Raw genomic sequence first — 19,719 nt, 5'->3', positions numbered from 1 at the left:
AAGATGGGTCTACTAACTTCCTGCTACCAAGCAAAAAACTCCCAGATTTATCAAGAAGCAAAGATTAGGAAAACGTTTTGTCTGTGTCAAAAGTCTGATAGCACAAGCAAGCCATTGACTTGCTGCCTAAAAAGAAATCACCAATGAAATATCACTGCACTGGTTGGTTAGCATACAAGCATGACAAAACATAACCTATGTTTCATAGTCTCACAGATGTGAGTGATAAGATATAAATTCCTTAAAGTTGGGGTTGTTTATAAAAAGTAACATGGCAATCCGCAGGAAACTCCTACCCTCAAGAGACACTGAAGCAATCAAGAACACAAAGCACCGATGAAGGAGGCTTGCACAGGCTGTTTAAATTATTGCATGATCCTATGAGCACAGAGCAAGAACAGAAGCAATAAAAAGCAAGAGATCGTGCATTGGGGTAATGCCTGCACAAGGAGCATGTGCATCTAGGCCTTTCTAGATTGTTCAGTTTTGTCTTGCGCTAAAAGTGTTTCAATCTTTTTCTGTAGGGAGCTCCTTTAGTTTGTGAACTCCTTTAGCCTGCAAGCAGAATACGTGGGATATGGGAAGGTAATCTTAATTGATTCTAATGCAGTTACATGTATTAAACAGAGAATGACAAAGAAATGAACCACTTTTTGCTAGCACTGGTAAGAGTGTAAGAGACTACCATTTTGCAGTCACCTAGATAATACTTTTAATGTCTGTAGATCTTACCTTATAGCTTTCTGCTCCTTGAATAAGCTCTTTTAAGGATGTAGACAGCTGGCTTTTCTCGTTTTTCACTGACTCCAAGTCTTCTTTGAGAGTTTGAACCTATTTTCAAAAAGCATAGGCAAATGATGTGAGAACAGTCCTATTATGCAGTGAAAGAAGAAAGTTGACTGTAGTCTACATGTTGCTTTACCTCCTTTCTGCTGGAATCCAATTCTTTTTTTGCTTTTACAGCAACTCCTTTAAACCTATTCAACTTATCTTCCTTCTCTTTAGATATCTTTTCCAGATGTACTATTTAAAAAGGTACAAGAAATACAAACAATTACAACACGAAGAAAAACCATAAACCTATCTATAAAGAATCAAACCACAGATGCAGAAAATACCTTCTATGGAAATGAAACACTGCAATTAATTTAACTTCTTTCAACATTTATTATAAACTTTCAGCAAAAAACACACCAACCATCTATGGAGGATGCTGCAAGATGGAAAGGCAAGTCTAGGCAATAAGCTTACAATTTCCGATTCACTAAGCAGTATATAATAATAACTATTACACTGAAAAGGAATACCTTATCATCCACCTATATGAAAACGTTGATAACATAAGAGCTAACTGTCTAAGCAGGGTTGCTGTATGATTAAAGAACTGTACTAGAACTTAGCAGTGTTGGTATATTGATAAAGGCACGCACGCTAACACCCTCACATAGAAAAGGCACAGCATATCTAGTAGTGCACATGTACACACAATAGAGGTCAAAATTAATTTTTACTGGACGAATATCACTTGGTATCAACTGCAAAGAAGCATCAAACTAACAGTAATAACGTTTGACAGTTTCCACAACTGCACCCATCAATATTGTAAGGAGACTATGCGGAAAACACAGACATCGTACTCTGCCTTCTCTCTAGGAGTCAGATAACGTAAAAACACTAGTATGGGTGGGTGAGTGAGTGAATGTGTCAGTGACTGTATAGGGGAGTATGTGTTAGTATATATGAGTGAGTAAGTGTGTGTGTGTGTAACTGTATTGGTGATTAAGTGGATGTGTGATTGACTATGGGTGAGATTGGTTCTGTGAGTAGCTCTATGGGTGACTGACTCGGTGTATGAGTGGCTGTATGAGTGGATACATCACTGGCTGAATTAGTGCGTGGGTGGGTGGGTGTATGAGTGGCTGTATGTGTGTATAAGTGGATTTATGTGTAGATCTATGAATCAGTGAGTGGGTGTGTAAGTACTAGTAGGGGTCTGTGATTCGGTTTGCAAATGGTTATGTCTGTTAAAGGTTCCATGGGGGTGTGATGGGTGCGTTAGTGATTTTGTGGATGATGTCATGAGTGATGTCTTCAGTGATGTCACTGACCAAGTCAAGAGAAATGTAGTGTGTGAGGTCATAAGCAGTGCATTGCAGGGGCGCAAGTTATAGTTAGCTCAGCTAACTAGAACAGCTGAATTTCACTGGTTTTGTAAGAGTGAAACCTGAGGCTAACTATAACGTTTGCGTAACCTTTGTTTTATTTCAGTGAATTTCTACCACGGCAGGATTGCTGAGAGGTATTTGTGGCCACAACCCCTTTTCTCCACCACTCTGCAAATGTGCCTCCTTGTGCACTACTAGTTGGGGCATGAAGTCCCCATGGCTCTTCGGGGTCCTTGGGTGCCAACTACCCCTCCTGTTACCTCCAGTAAGTCCCAGACAGCCTGAATGCTGAGAGGACTTCGGAGGCTATGCCCTGTTTCTCCACCACTCTGCAAACGTGCCTCCTGGCGAACTACTGGTTGGGGAAAGAAATCCACTTTAGTTCTGAGGCACTCAGGAGTAAAGTGGAAATTATTCCCCAACCAGCAGCGTACCAGAAGGCGCGCTTGCAGAGTGGTGGGGAAAGACGGCGGAGCCTCTGGCAAGCTGCCAACTTTTTTTGAGTATTTTTAGGGAAAGGGGGTGTGTGGCCCTCTATTCTCTGGGCCATTTTGGACTCCCAGGACCCCATCCCCAGGGGCTAGTTCTTTATTAAATGGTGACGGGCCGTGTGGCCCTCCTCCATGGGCTGATTTCGGCCCCAGAAAGCCCATCCCCCTGTGGTCCGACCATTTATTTATTTATTTTTAAAGTGAGGGGAGGCCACGGGGCCCTCCTTCTAGGATTATTTCGGCCCCAGGGACCCCATCCCCCAGGGTCTGCCCCCTCCTTTTAAAATAAGGGAGGTGGACCACACAGCCCTTCAGCCCCGGGGACCCCATCTCCTAGGGCCCAGCTTGTAGTGTAGCATGTTTGCAGGTAGGTAAATAGATGAACTCAGCTTCCAACAAGCGGAAGCATTTTGACAGCTCCTGCTTCCTGGAAGCGGAGTGTTTGCTTTTGCTTGGCAGGAGCGGTCACAAAAGCAAACAGCTATCTCTCGAATGTGGGCACTTCAGGAGATGAGAGAAGCCAGCCCTGGGGGTAGCAGTCCCCAGGACAATTATTCCCCCCTCCCCCGTCCTTTGTTCTGCACGGGCCAACCCCAGGGAGGCGGTGGACTCTGGGGCCGTATATGGCCCAGGAGGGGAGCTGCACAGCCCCCCCCTTTTTTAAAAGAAATCGTAATTGGCGCCGGGGAGGTGGTGTCAAACATTTTAAATGTTATCTAATACAGTATTTGTATACTATACCTATAAATGGATTAAATGCAGTTAAAATAAACACTGTAAGCGGGCACTGGAATGTTAAACATTAAGGGCCTGATTATGAGTATAACAGTGCAGCGGCTGGACTGCCCCTCCGCCACACCGCCAAACCCACGCAAGAACCGCCCACCGTATTATGACTTTTTTAGTCACTGGCGGACTGTTTCTTTGTCATTCCCATGCTTATAAAATAGGCACCCCAATGGGAATGTCAAAGGAACTTTCAGCGCGGCATGGACTGTCCGTGCTATGCTGGAACTGGAGGTGCATGCACACAAGAGGCCACATGTTGTGACCCCCTGTGTGCATCCACATGGAGTAAAGCTCAAAAGGGCCCTGTAGGGCCCCCTTTCTTTCCTTACCGCCACTGTTTTCATGGAGGACAGAAAAGACCTCCATGAAATCAGAGGCGGTGAGGAAAGTCGTAATATGCTTGGTGGGACCGCAGCAGTTCGGTCAATCATATTATTGCCTCGAGCCTACCACACCATTGCCAGGGAACCGCAGTTCCCTGCCGGAGTCGGCGGTCCCAGAGCGGCACGACCGCCAATGTCGCAATGTGGCGGTCGAAAGACTGTCACTGCCACCTCACCACGAGTCTGGCGGTCCAAGGAACTCTAGACTCTTAATTAGGCCCTAAAAGTTTTAGGCATGTTATTTATATGCATGCATTTGTGTAGCATTTTATGGAAAGTACATTTGTTAATTAAAAGTGGAAAACGAATGCAGAGGTAGAAAATGAAAAGATGCTTGCAAACATGAGTAACCCCCAGAAGATGTAATGCACGGGTAGAAGCAGCTGAAACTTATTTCACACAAAATGGTAACCTTACACTGCAGCTGCATATGCAGTACCTCTTCTGTGTCGAACCATGTGCTGCCGCGCCAGGTCTTGTACCTGCTATTTTAGTTAGCAGAGCTTACCCTGCTGATCCAAAAGATGTGTATTTGCTGTATGTTCATGAAACTTGGTCAACTTCTTTACATTGTAATACAACGAACAGCACTATGAAGTAGGTGTGGTGACAGTGCTGCACGAAATGGGGAGAGCAGGGCCGAAGAGGGGTGCAAGCCACATTTGTACTCCCAGATCAAGTGCCTTTTGCTTTGTCTGCATTGGTGCATGCTCTGCAAAAAAACAGAGCACAAGTTGGGGTTTTATGCAGGTGGACACTGTCCGCCAACTATTTTCACAGGGTGGACACTGTCCACCCTTCTCAAAGGCTAGTCACTTTAGCATGAGTGTGCCGAGTGTGTCCATTCAATTTCAGCTGAATCCTGAAATTTCCCACATAGCAAGTCATTACGACCCTAGCACATATTGAACTGGAGTTGCTTTGTTTAGCCACAGCCACTCCGGACTGTCATTCTTGTATAGTGTGTGAAAGAGCTACCTATAACAGCCCTCTTTACCTTGCCCTTTCAAACTGCCCCCACTGCTCCTCTGGCCTCGCTGGGTTGCCTGCCGGTAAACGCTGTGAGACTGATCTATCAGTGGTTAGATCAGTCGTTACTGGATAGACTTGTGTGCACCCCTGCAGTCTCGCACTTGTGCTGCTTTGCTCTTGTCCTTCTGTGACCTAGCCTGGACTGGAAGCAGTCAGCTCTGCCTCCTATTCTTAGGCCTACCTGCCTCTTGAAGGCTGCAGTGCAGTGGGGTAACAAAGGTCCCGCGGTGCGGGGGGGGGGGGGAGCAAGCTTCAGGAGGACCCCTCAGCATAGTACCCTGGCATGACAGTTCCTGACTACATAGAGGGGCAACCCTCCGTGTTCAGTTTGCGGGTGGGCCCCCTCAAGTTTAGTTACGCTAGTGCTGCAGTATCTCTGTACTCTGCCTTATTTGCTGCCATTGGCTGGACTGTCAAGGGGAAAGGTGTTTTTAAAACAAGCTAGCCACACATCTTTCCTTAACTCCCAATGCCCCCACTTGTGTTTTTGTACCACGATCTTTAGGCCCCAGCTCTTAGTCATTGCCTGCTTGCTTCCCACTGTAAGAAATGGCGTGTATTATTCCACCCTCTAGCTCGCCTTTGCCTGTTGCACCAAATGAGTGATAGTAGAGGTGAGCGCGTACTGTGGGTGGTAGAGTGGCTGTAGTTGAGCAAAGTCCCTGCAGAGACTTGCTGTCCAGGCATTCCCTGCTCCACCTGGGCTGTAACTCAGATGAGCTCTTGAACGAACTACAGCTCCAGGGGCGCCGCTCTGTATACAGTGGTGTTTCACCCGAGCTGCCGACTAGCAACGGGGAAACCACATTCTACAGCCAGTATTGGCATGACATCAGGTTATTCTAAGCAAGTGCCTAAAAATACAAATCGGATCTTGTGTAATGCAACTGTGGTCATGTAAAGCGCTCCAATGCCCTTGGGCAGACTTCTTGTTATATAAAGATGCAAAATAGCTGCTAGCACCTCACCTGTCTGGCTCATATCAGTACTTTTTAAATGGGTGGAAACAATTTCAAAAGTGATGGTTCTATTCATTAAGTTAAGGGTCTTTCCCTGATTAAACTTTATTCATAAGAGCACACGGTCATGGTATGTGAGTTGTGCCAGAGCTGTTTATTTGAGTTAAAACAAGCATGCTTTGCAGAGGTGGTGAACAAAATTGGAAATGGTGTGGACAAGTATTGCAGGGAGCAGCTGCATAACCTGCTCTCCAAAATTAATCTTTTGGCAACCTTCTTAACATGTTAGTGGGGGTAGATCACTGGGCTCCGAATTGTCCATGTATTGGAGGTATGTGCTATCATCTCATCACTTTGCGACCTGGAAGAACATCCAAACTGCAATAGCCACACTACATTGTTCACGACCTGCATGTGACTAATTTCAGCCCATTTTGAACAGTTGCAATCTACAAGTGCATGACATAACTTGAGAACAGGCATCTATTGCCTCCTCGTTGGCCAATTCTGTTCAGCAATTCATGCATGACCTGGTAAGCAGTGAGGGGTTTTGGGATTGGTACTTATCAGTAAATTCAGACCATTTTCTCTTGCAAAATTAAATGCCGGAATGAAGCCTATCCTACTGTCCCCCAACAAGAATCATCACAGGAGCGGGGAAAGTATTCTTCTACTAGGAAGAACACAGAAAATGTATAATTTGAAATTGTTTTCTGGTGTGTGGACTCCAGCAGCATCCATTATTTATGGCTAGAGATTCTCAAGCAACTAAAAGATGGAGCCGGATGACTGGCTCTGGCTCATCTAGAGGTCCTGGGATGAGTCCTAGCAGTTCCGCTCACCTAAACTGTGTGATCATAGCTAAATATTTGAATTCACCATTTTTCCTTTATCTTCATTATCACATATAAGAGCACTTTCAAATACACGTGTTTATGGTGTGCGTTTTACAAAATCCTCTCTTCAGTTTGATTTAGTAGCCTACAATGTTGCGCCATGAATACGAAGAATGCAGTCAACATGATGGGTATGGATGCCAATTGACTTTCCTCTTAGTTTACTAGTGCCATTTTCAGTAGGGCAGGGGAACAGAGAAGTTCAAAGTTCATGTTTAATAAATTGCCACTTATAATAGGTCTCAACGCAGTGATATTATCTAATGTAAAAGGATTTAGCATGTTACATAAATGCATTTTTTATTTTATTTTGAAAAGGCCATATCCTATTTTATATGATTTGCCCTGCATGACTTACCTGCAAAATATTTTCACAGCTCTAATAACGCACGGCCTCTTAGAGCCAAGCCACACCGTGAACTCAGGCCTGGCTTTTCTCCCCCTGTTCATATCTTGGCTCGCTGACCTCTGTTTATGCCTTCTTCATTGGTAGCAATAAGAAGATTCTTCATATTAACCCCAGACTTGGAGTGAGGCACATTCCACCACTCCCCTGTGCTCCAAGAACAAACAGCAAGTTAAAATGGTAGCCACACTGTTCTTGCGAAGAGGAAGCCCTGGTCTCTTCACATGTTCTTTTCTTTCCAATAAAAAGTACATCTAAGCCTGGACAATATCCACATTTGAATTCCAATTTAAGACTGCGTTCAGCATTTAAAAACCTCTTTAAAAGTGTGGCGTTTTGCGGAACTGCTATTCTTCGATTTCTCCACTGGTGCAGTGTGGGCCCTGGTCCTTAGTTTGCAAAAGCTAGTCTCAGGCCTTCCTTAATGATGCACTCCGAGAAACTCCCTCCTTACGCCTCACATGATATGTATCAATTGAACATCAGCATTTATCCTGGGCTCGGCGGATATCATATGCTAGCTAATGCTATTTAATGATGGAAATTGCACTAGGGGAACTGAGGACCCGGTAATTAGAGGGCGTTGTGCTCGATTAGCATACAAGGCACAGCAAATACTGTTTGAATGTGTTACGGAGGGCTGTATTAAATTAACTCATTTAAAAAAGGAACTGAACTTCAAGGTTCTCTTCATCCTGCATCTGCCATCTGTTTGTGTTCCATTCTCCTTTGAAAATACAAACTCTTTTCAAGGTGCTTGCCTTAATTTGGGAGGGCAAACCGCATTGCTTAACTTGAGCCGGTCGCTGTAGGTGGGGCCCACTGGCACTCATTTTTGGGGGCTGGCCCTTATTTTTTCTCAATCGACTTTGATCCAGAACAAAATCAGCGAAAAAGCACAAGAGGGAGAAAAGGAGGAGGAAGCGAAAGATGGAAAAAACTGTGAAAAGGAGGCATGAAAACAAACCTGCAAGCGTGAAATAAACAGGCAGGAAGTAAGTGTCTGGTGGTGAATTAAAGAGGCATGATAGGCAATCAAGACTAGGCAGCCTTGCTGCTGCTCTACAGGTAACCTCGACAGGCCTGTCCGTGGGCTTCTGAGCAAAACATTTAGCCCTGGTACTGATTCTTTTACAAATTGAGCACTGGCAAAAAGAGAGCACCATCTATTTTTGGCACTGGACATGCAAATAAAACATGTTCTCTATAGATGTATCCGATTGGAAGCAGTCTCTCCTTTCAAAAACATCTGACCTGCACTAGTAGTGGTTTTATCTTCATGGGCACCAGGGCGTGCAGTGAAGCCATGTTCCACAATGAAAATGTTCTGAATAAGACACAGGAGGAGCCATCCTTACCTATCACTTCTGATACAACACATGAGTGCACACCAACATACATAGAAGCACACGTGTGTGTATGTGTGTGTGTGTGTGTGTGTGTGTGTCTGTCCTAGGCAGACACATGCTACACACGTGCACACAAACACATGCTAAGGGAAATGGCCCTACACACAGAACAGATGCAGCTCTTCACTTTGGTTCTCTCTCCAAAACTTCGACATTGAGAAAATCTAGAATCTTTGAGCTCCGCACATAGTTCAAAATGCACGTTTAAATTTTTTCTGCACTAGTTTCAGAATACAACTCTTAATTTTGAGTGTCTTTTCTATACAGTCCTTTTGACCTCCGACATTTCCCTAACTTCTTCGCTTGTCAAATGAGCTCCTTTTTCCGAGTAGCTAGTAATTATTATTATTTAAAAAAAAAAAATGTAGATTTTATTGTCAAAATCAACACAATACCGGGCCCCATACAGCATGCATAGTCGTGTCAATACGCACAGTACATGAATTGCGGAAAGATTCCACGTATAATACCACAGATTACAGTAGTTATTTACTCAATGGCCCCCACCCTATCTTTCACAAACCCATGCCTCATGCAATGCTTTCCCGTATGAATATCACCAAATGGTACATAGTGTCTGCCCAGTCCTCCAATATGTACAAAGCCTCACAGTCCCTGCACTGCTCGCGGAGTGAATGGTCCTAAACAGTCTTCCCGTCCAATCTGTCCACAGGTAGCGGAGACCCATTCGGGATGACCGGCTCAGGATTCATGAGACAATCCACCAGATGCTGCCAGTCTCGGGCTCCATCAATCGTGCCACGCTCCCTCTTCAATTCTTTAAGACCGCGTTCTCAGTCCCTTGCCACCTAATAAGGGCTTCCCTCCATTTGGCCAACTTGGGATCCCTAGGGGCCTTCCAATGCATTTTTATTTCCCGCTCAGCGAGGATCAGAACTAGGTTCATAAACCTATTAGTAGTATTACTTTTAGATGGGCGAGGGACCATCCCCAAGCAAGCAGATTATAGGTGTGCAAGGAATCATCCGTTGGGTAACCTCATTAAGACAGTCCATCACTTCTTCCCAAAGCCCAGTCAGGGAAGGGTAGGCCCACACCATAAGAAACATTTTAGCTCCAAGTTCACCACATCTGGGACAGGTCACCTTGGCCGTGCTGTAGAACCTATTGACTGCCAGGCGTGAGATACCTCTGTGCAATTTCCGAGTACCTAGCATGAGCATGTCTCCCGCTACTTTGCTTCTCTTTTTTTTTCAGGTAACTTTTCACAACCCCACAATGTAGATGTTACCACTTACAAAACCAACATCACTGCCTTCCGCTCTGTCACCACCGTCAGCACAAACCCCTTTACTGGAAGGTTCTTCTGAATAACTGCTTTGACCCGAATATATACTGCTAGGTGTGCCATATACTTTCTTACTACAATCACTGCTGCAGTCTGTCGGCACCACGGGGGTTATGTAATAAATGTAAATTAGGGGACCAAAAACTCTACCACCACTTCCATCTCTGTCACAATGTCCACTGTCACCACTAAACATAGAAAGGGAAAAGTGTTGTGTGTGTTATGTATGAATGAAGATAGCCGCTGGAGAAGGAGATCCTTCATGAGCTCCCAGGGCCTGGGATTGCCATCTGCGCAAATCCCCTTACTGTCATGCCATCCATCACTGAATCTGGGCGATAACAAAAGGCAAAGGACAGGCATGGTAAGAGCAATTCCTTGAAGTGCTCAAGCAACATAAACACCCATAAAACAAACTAGGAGAAATCATTCACCTTTTTAAGAATCACAGACAACAGAAACCAAGACTACACACCTTACCTAGTAGTCACAAGGCGATGATCTTTGATGAGGCGAGGGAAACAGACAAAAGAAAAGAAAGCAAAGCCGATAAGAGTGACCGAGAGCTGTAAAGGATAGGAGGCGAGACAAGTCAAGCTCGGCTGACTGACCAATGCTGATGAAGACTTAACAATGATCACCCACGGTCCTGACTGTGGCTCTGACCACAATGAAACCAACTCCACTTCAGCCGGCCAAGCTGCAGTAATTGGCAACTCCCAGTCACATTCAGAGTGTGCTCTCACCAATATCGCTGCCCGATTAGACCAAGGAGATTGAGATGTGCACTCCTCTCTGTAGCGCTCAGCAAACCGAATCTCCTCCATTTGGTTCGGTCTTCCCAGAGCTTCAGAACACACACCTGTGCTATTTTGGTTGGGCAATGCGTAGGTTGACAGTCTCTCTAGCCACGTCTTTCCCGACCAGCTGAGAGATCACTCCTTTACGGGGGCCTGGCAGCGCGGCATAACAGAACAGCACAGAGGTGGGCCCACACAGGCTAATTCTGGAGCATGAAGGCATAGAAGTAGAATGTAGAGAAGTCAGGGCAGAAACATGAACTGGCCCAGGACCTAGAGTGCTGCACAAGAAGCAGCAGTTCCTCTCCTCTTTCTGCCCTCGGCCATTTTCTCATAGCCGCGGCCATTTTGTATAGGCATCTCAATTGAAAGAGGAGTCTTCCTTTAAGGACATGAACATAAAAAATGGACTACTCTTTGTAGAAAAGTAAATCACAATAGGACTATCTACAGCGTAGGGGTGGAGACCACTGTTTGTATTGGTAGGGGAACAGAAGGAGTCTCTCCAGGAAATCTCACCACGGTCATCTAGGGGCATAAGAATCAAAAGGGGGCTAGGTTATGATACTCTCAAGAGATAAAAAAATAAACAAAGGGAGACTCTAAACAATGAGAGCTATTCATTGCGAGGCTATGGCTTAACCTGATTATAAAAGTAAACCCTCTCTACAGTAGACCCTGCTGGTAGTAGTTATTTTCCAGATAACCAAGAAGGAGTGCAAGAAAGCAGACTGAATCTAGGTTAGAATGGCTATTTTCAGCTGAAAGGGATGGAGACAGATGGACCTAAAAGAGATGTCAGAGTGAGCCTACTTACCAGCAAGAGCAAAAAAAGCACCCTCCTCTCCCTGAACAGACATTTGCATATAGTCTACACTTAGATCGGAATGTGGGTTATTATTGATCTTACTGTACAATTACACAGAGACACAATAGGCAGTTCCACCAGAACTCAAACTCACATCATGCCAGGCCCGGTATCCACCACAACTGGTAGATTATCAAATACTGGACTCAAGATCTCCCTGAAATACTCATCTAATATATCTATTACAGTACAAATGAAAGAACTGTGACAATGGACCTCATTTTCTTTAGCCACTGCACAATGGAGAGAAACACTATACACATGCCTGTTAGCAAGGCAATCGAAATACCCCCATGGGCTCAAAGTCACAATCACTCCTTCCCCTTTCTTCAATAATGAGGCAATAATATCCATCTACAAAAATGGCAATGTTCTAATACAGGTTTCAGACAAGAGCCTAGAAATATTTGATGGACTATTCCACCTGTTAAGAACACTAGTTCAGAAGCACATCAGAACTTGCTCAATGCTCGGCGCCATCATGCACAACTCCAGGAGGGCCCAGACTCCCCGTGCCATCGTAGACAAACCCATAGAGGCTTGACTCACTGCGACAACACCACACCTAATCCACCCAACCTAACTCATCCACAGGATCACTTTACACTCAATCTACGATCACCCAAAATCTGCACATCTCTACTGAACATCAGCAAACCAACCCAAGCTACCATCCCCACACCACGGACACGGCTGAACAAAGATTCTTCATTTCTTCTCCTCAGAGACACCGACAAAAGCCCTCAGCCATGCCTTAAAGAAAAACTTAATCAATCTGTAGCTTTTTTCACTTGTGAGCTCACATCCATATGGGATTCCCACACTAAGCCATGCATCCCCTGAAGCCGTAGGGGAATGGCAGTCCGGTTACTGATAATCCTCAAAAAGGACTGCAGCCCTTCCCTCACCACTCAGACGACCCAGAACCCTAGGCACCTTCCAGTTTGAACGGGAGGCACACATTAACCTTACACAGAGAATCCTTATGCACAGGATTGATTATGCTACTTACCAGTATGCATCTGTTCTTGGCATGTAGGGCTGCTGACATTCATATCTGTGCATAGATCGCCACCTAGTGTTGGGTCCGGATGATTGCACATTGTTGTCCTGGAAGAGTCTTCGAAGTATCACGAGATAGGTGGCTCCTCCCCTGGACTACAGTGCGCATGGGCATCCCCTCCATCCTTAGATTGTTTTTCGCCATTGTGGCATAGATGGAGTGTAATACTGTGAATGATGACCATGCTAACTAGAAATCACTGAATGCTACAGCTGCTACAGGCGCCGGGGAGGAGGGTGGGCGATATGAATGTCAGCAGCCCCTACATGCCAAGAACAGATGCATACTGGTAAGTAGCATATTCAGTTCGAGGCATGTGGGCTGCTGAATTCATATCTGTGCATAGAATACATAGCAGTACCTCCATTAGCGGCGGCTACCCGTGCCAGCTGCAGCAGTCTGAAAAAGAGTTTTGAGAACAGCCTGGCCTACAGCAGCTTGCTGCCTTGAGTGTACATCTACACAGTAGTGTTTGGTAAAGGTATGTATAGTGGACCATGTGGCTGCTCTACATATCTCCTCTAAGGGAATATTTCCCAGGAAAGCCATGGAGGCCCCCAACTTACGAGTGGAGTGGGCTCTCAGAGGAATCGTTAGTGTGTGCTTAGCTTTTTCATAGCAAATCTGTATACATTTAACGATCCACCTAGCTATCCCTGCTTTGGAAATGGGGTTGCCCTTGTGCTGCGGGGAAAAGGCAACAAACAGTTGTTTTGTCTTCCTGAAAGTTTGTGTTCTATCAATATAGTACATGAGAGCTCTTTTGACATCAAGGGTGTGGAGCATTCTCTCTGCTACATTCTCAGGATTAGGATAAAACACTGGTAGTTCTATAGATTGGTTCATATGGAACTGCGAAATGACCTTGGGCATGAAAGTAGGGTTGGTGCGTAGCACGACCCGGTTTGCATGAACCTGTATAAATGGCTCCTGAATGGTGAGTGCCTGAAGTTCACTAACTCGTCTTAGGGAAGTGATGGCAACGAGGAAAGCTACTTTCCAGGTTAGAAATTAATTCTAGGATCTCAGGAGCCAGATCGCCAGGTTCAGCTGTTGCGGATCTGGGTGCTGAATCTCGCCACGGCTCTGCGTTAAAAGAGTGGGTGTGAGCCGTAGCCTTTGATGCGGTACCACGGAGAGTTCCAGAAAAGTGGTGTACCATGGTTGGCATGCCCACGTTGGAGCAACCAGGATGAGCGTCATCGAGTGTTGCTTGAGCTTGCGTGCCACCAGCGGTATTAATGGTGCTGGGGGAAAAGCGTACGCAAATTTGCCGGACCAGTTCATCCATATCGCATTGCCTTGCGACTGTGGATGTGGGAACCTGGCGGCAAAGTTTTGGCATTTTGCGTTTTCCCTTGTGGCGAATAGGTCTATCTCTGGATGACCCCACTGTTGGAAGTACGGTTGGAGTACTGATGGATGTATCTCCCACTCGTGCATTTGGTGGCTGTGCCTGCTGAGCAGATCTGCCATCTGGTTGTCTTTGCCTGGGAGGTGTTCCGCCATGAGGAAGATGTTCCTCTGAATGGCCCACTTCCACATGCTCTGAGCCAGATGAGACAACTGTGGCGAGTGTGTTCCTCCCTGCTTCTGTATGTAGTACATGGCGGTCATGTTGTCCGTTCGGATCAACACGACCTTGTTGCACAAGTGTATCTTGAATGCTTTCATTGCAAGGAAGATCGCCATTAGTTCCAAAAGGTTGATGTGCATCCTCCTTTGCTGTGTCGACCATAGTCCCTGCACTGTGTAATTGAGTACGTGAGCTCCCCATCCCTGGAGAGACGCGTCCGCTGTCAGTATGATTTGTGGAACAGGCTCCTGGAACGGTCGGCGTTGCAAAGGTTTTGTGGATTCCACCAATGCAGAGAGTTGTATGCCCGACCGCTCACCAACACTAGGGCTTTTAACTGTCCGTGGGCCTAATTCCACTGATGTGCCAAGCACTCCTGAAGCGGGCGCATATGTAATCTTGCGTGTTGGACTATGAAGATGCAGGAGGCCATCATGCCTATCAACTGCATAAACACTCTTGCTGGGAGTGAGTGTTGAGGTCTGAATTTCTTTATGAGCAACTGAATGCTGTTGATCCTCACTGAATTTGGCTGTGCCGTGGCTGCCAGAGTGTCTATGGTTGGGCCTAGGTACTGCTGTATGTGGATGGGTTGAAGGTGGGACTTTGGATAATTCAGTGAGAAGCCCAGGCTGTGAAGAAGGTGAATGGTGTGGGACATGTGGCTGGCACAGTGCTGGGCCGACTTTCCCTGGATAAGCCAGTCGTCCAGATAAGGATAGACATGTATGTGCTGTCTCCTTAAGCGTGCCGCCACTGTAGCCAGGCACTTGGTGAACACTCTGGGTGCCGTCGTTACCCCGAAAGGGAGGACTTTGAACTGGTAATGCTGATTGAGAACAGTGAACCTGAGATACTTTCTGTGTGAGGGGTGTACGGGTGTATGGAAATACGCATCTTTGAGGTCTAATGTTGCGAGAAAGTCTCCCTGACTGAGCAACGGTAGCACTTGTTGCAGAGTGAGCATGTGAAAATGCTCTGACAGAATGTAACGGTTTAGAGGTCTTAGATCTAGTATGGGTCTGAGAGATCCATCCTTTTTGGGGATCAGAAAATACAGTGAGTACACCCCTGATCCTCGTTCCTTTGTAGGCACGAGTTCTATGGCTCCTTTTTGGAGCATACTGAGAACCTCCTGTTGGAATAAGTGCAAGTGCTCTGCGGACATATGACGGTGTCTTGGTGGTATGTTGGGTGGAGTGGACGTGATCTCCAGACAATAACCGTACTGAACAATTTCTCTCACCCACCTGTCTGTAGTATTGGATTCCCAGACTGGCAGGAACCTCTGTAGTCTCCCCCCGACAGGTGTTACGTGGTCGGGGGGCAGTGACAAGGCGTCACTGTTTGTTGGTGGCGGAGGACCTGGAGCTGTTGTTTCCTCTGACTCTGCCTTTGATGTTGTTTCCACGGTATCCACCTCTACTATTTTTGTGATAGGTGGGCTGTGTACCTCCTTTTGTGTACTGCGACTGTTGGGAGTTCTGTGTTTTAGATGGTCCTCTGTTGCTAGAGCGACAAAAGGACCCACTCCGAAACTGCTGGGATTGCAGAGCCCCCATAGACTTGGCAGTCTCTGTATCTTTTTTGAGTTTCTCTAGGGTGGTGTCAACCTCGGGGCCAAAGAGGGAGTTAGGGTTGACCGGTTGATTGAGGATAGTTGTTTGTATCTCTGGTTTGAATCCCGAGATTCTCAACCAAGCATGCCATCTTAACATGACGCTGGTGTTGATAGCCCTAGCTGCAGTGTCAGCTGTGTCAAGAGCGCATTTAATGCAAGCGTTACTAATGAGCTTCCCTTCTCTAATAAGTGTCTCCGCTCCTTCTTTATACTGATCTGGGAGGTGCTGCAGCAGTGTCTCTAGGGTATCATAATGCGCCCTGTCGTATCTAGCGAGAAGTGCCTGAGTGTTGGCAATTCTCCAGATGTTAGCTGCCTGTGCAGCAACCCTCTTTCCCGATGTTTCCAAGACCTTAGACTCCTTGTCGGGGGGAGGAGCATCACCCGTTGTCTGTGAGTTGGCTCTCTTCCGAGCATTGGAAACCACCAATGAGTCTAAGGGCAACTGTCCTTTTATGTAGGCAGGGTCCACTGGAGCTGGCCTATATTTTTTTTCAATTCTAGGGTTAAGGACTCTTGCCCTAGTGGTCTCCTTAAAAATGTCATTAGCCTGTTTTAGGACCCCCTTCAGCATGGGCAGAGTTTTCACAGATCTTTCTGAAGTAGAGAAGGTATCCATTAGAAAGTCGTCCTCAATAGGATCAGTGTGGAGCTGTACGTCATGATTGTTGGCGGCTCTTTCAATTAAGGCATTGAAAGCAGCAGTGTGCTCTGTAGGAGATGTTTTTGCCACATATGCCTGTGTGTCCGGAGCAGTATGTGTGTCCCCTGCATCCGTATTGTCCACCCAAGGTTGGTTTTGGTCCTCCGGGTCAGTATCCACAGGATAAGTGCCCTCAGCATCACCATCATCTCCAGCATCCGTATCAGAGTGTGTGGGCAAGAATGACTGAGTTTCTGGGGTGCCAAATTGAATATGTTCCACCAGAACTGGTGATGTGGTTCTCTTCTTTTTTAATGCAATCTTCTATGGCTCCATTGGTGTCTCCGTTACGATTTTCCGTTTGTATATGGAAAGTCTACCAGTGGTGGCGTCGATAAACTGCCTTTGAACCTCATCGTCGTGAGGCACTGCAACAGGTCTCTGTCCCATCTGTATCCCTGTTGGTGCATCGACAGTTTTCTTCGGGTCGAGAGCTTCTTGCGGGTCGAGACCCTTCTTGGCGTCGAACATTTTCGGTCGCACCGCTGGTGGGAGGCCGAACTTTATATGCGTCGACGCAATGTGAACCGCGCTGACCGTTTTCGGCTGCGGGGCTGTCTTCGCACCAGTTGTGGAAGCCTTGTCGTGGAGGCGTAATAACGACTCCGACACCTTCTGCTTGACAAAGGGCGATGGCGTCGTGGATTGGACACGGTCCTTCGATGCTTTCTTCGTTGTGGCATCAAGCCCCGTACCAGATGTCGGCTTCTGGACAGGAATAGTGGGATGGGTTGGCTCTCGATGGCCGCCCTCCATATCTGTGTTGACGCTCTTTGGCGCCGATACTTTGGGGTCGGCAACCTTGGCTTTGAGATTCGGCGCCGCCCGTGGCTCGACGTCCCCATGACCTCTCTTGGCATCGACAGCCGTCTTTTGTGTCTTCGGCTCCGAGGGCTTCGAGGCCTTGTCGCCGTGGAGAGACTCTTTTGCTTTCTGTTTCGATTTCGGTGCCGTTGCCTTCAGTTTCGATTCTAGTTGATCGAGTGATGGCGCTTTGGATACCGATGGCTCTTTAGGATAGTTCGACGCCGGGCGTTTATGCGGGGCGGAAGAATGAGAGGAATGATCTTGGGTAAGGCCTTGTGGCGATCCCGCGACCTGAGCCTTATCGAGTGCCTCCTTCGGCCCTGTGGCGACCTGAGGGCCTAGCTCATTTTCTGAGCCATCCTCCTCGGCCCCAAGGGCCTCTTCGTCGTCTCCTACCTGTACGACGACGTCATCCTCCTCTTCATCTATTATATGTTAGTCTTCGGCATCATAGTCGGATTCACGCTCCGACGCCGGATCCGACATCTCTCCCTGAACTTCAAGGTCCACGACCTCCTCATCTTCGGTCCCGAAGATGTTGTCCGGGTGCGGCGCCGCTTTCTGCGCCTCGAGCCGAGCTGCTCGACGAATGCGAAGGGTCTTCTTCGATCAAAACCTGGAGCACGCCATGCAGGTGGCTTCGTCGTGGTTTGGAGAGAGGCACTTGTTGCACACCGTGTGCACGTCGAAGCGAGCATACTTAGCGTTGCAAAGAGGGCAACGCTTGAAGGGGCTATTCGATGTTTTTGGTTCCATCGTCGATCTTGATCGGGCCTCGGACGTCGAAGGGCAAATGGCTAACTTCGATGAAACTACTCGGCGCCGAACGAAAACAATACTGACGAATAAAGGCCTAAATACTCTAAGAGCAAAGATTAGGACATCCGAACCCAATGGCGGAAAAAAACAATCTAAGGATGGAGGGGATGCCCATGCGCACTGTAGTCCAGGGGAGGAGCCATCTATCTCGTGATACTTCAAAGACTCTTCCAGGACAACAATGTGCAATCATACGGACCCAACACTAGGCGGCGATCTATGCACAGATATGAATTCAGCAGCCCACATGCCTCGAACCACTTAATACTCAAACCAGGAAATTGAACACCCCCACCACATGTGCAGACCAACAAGTAGCACGTCCAGATAAGGCACCTGTGAAATACAACAGAAACTCTCTCCCTTAAACACTACTCCATCACAGACTCGCTTTAACCACCTTGAGCACAAAGTCCTTAAAATGAGCGCAGAGTTGAAAGTCATCCTGACTAACCTGAACATGGTCCTACTCATTATATGAGACACAGACACACTTGCAATATATGAATACACCCACACTAGACTAATGACATCCAATTCCACCATGGACATCGACCTCAGAGCCACCTGTCGATCCAAGAGAACTCAAATTCAACTATCTGTGATCGCGATTGAAGCCCTACTCGAATCCTACAAGGAGATCCTGATGACAAACGCATTTCCAGCTAATAACATACCGACTATCAAGAACAACATCACAAGTAAACCACAACTGAAAAGGCAGGGCATGTACCCAAATAACTTTATTTCAATTCCACTAATCTTGTATCTGGCAAGTGCACCCGCCCCCCAACAACTGGCCTAAAACACATGTTGCACAACTGCAGATCAGCTGCCAAACATGCCACAGACATAGCAGAAGCAATTATATCACATGATCTAGACATAGCACTCCTGACTGAAACATGGTAAAATCACTCCTCCACCACCTCCCTCATGGATATCCTAGTCCCCGCAAACTTTACCATAAAAGGCTTGATCGTCCGCTAAGAAATGGCAATGGGGTTGCTGTGAACTCCCTTCATATTCATACCTTCCCAGTGGACAACCTATCTTCATATGAGTGGAGGGGTATTAAAGCATTTTACAGCAAACTGGGCACTAGCAAAATTATAACTATGTATCATCCACTAGGGAATAACAAAGACTTTCTTGAGCAACTAATGGAAACAAGCACTGATCACTTTATGCAACACCCTAGCCCCATCTTTCTAGGTGACATATGCCTCCACTGCAACAAAGAAGACGTACTAGTCCCTAACCTAAAAAAACGTCTGCACTGATCGAAACCTAGGGCAAGAATGCACAGAACCGGGGGCCACTCTGGATCCCATATCTAAGAACGGGGTCCTGTACATCGAATACAACATCTTGATACAATGGTCCGATCCCCACCAGATCATACTCTACCTTACAGTACCAACAAAGAAATCTAAAGGTCAGGGAGTCAAACCCAAACAATGTGTAAGCGACACTAGAAACCTAAACAGAGATGATCTACCTGTGCTGTGCAGAGAAACCTCATGCTCCCGCATGAAGTGACAAGAAAAAAATGAACTAATCACTACAACCGGACAATGCCAGACTTAATGGATGTGGTAGCGCCACTTCGCCTAAAAAATA

At 46.6% G+C, this 19,719-nt stretch overlaps 1 protein-coding gene across 1 annotated transcript in view; it reads right to left on the bottom strand.

Moving 5' to 3' along the window:
* Positions 1-19,719, bottom strand: part of GCC2 (GRIP and coiled-coil domain containing 2) — a 325,439-nt gene that overhangs the window by 154,570 nt on the left and 151,150 nt on the right. The window contains exons 8-9 of the mRNA XM_085622624.1: positions 923-1,023; positions 733-831 (exon numbers count right to left, since the gene is read on the bottom strand). Coding sequence (XP_085478750.1) covers positions 733-831; positions 923-1,023 — 200 coding nt within the window. The remainder of the gene's footprint in view (positions 1-732; positions 832-922; positions 1,024-19,719) is intronic.

Source organism: Triturus cristatus, chromosome 8 (assembly GCF_964204655.1).
Source record: "Triturus cristatus chromosome 8, aTriCri1.1, whole genome shotgun sequence".
In the NCBI taxonomy this organism is placed as follows: Eukaryota; Metazoa; Chordata; class Amphibia; order Caudata; family Salamandridae; genus Triturus; species Triturus cristatus.
Note: the sequence above shows the minus strand (reverse complement) of the source record. Positions and strands in the feature narration are given on the sequence as shown.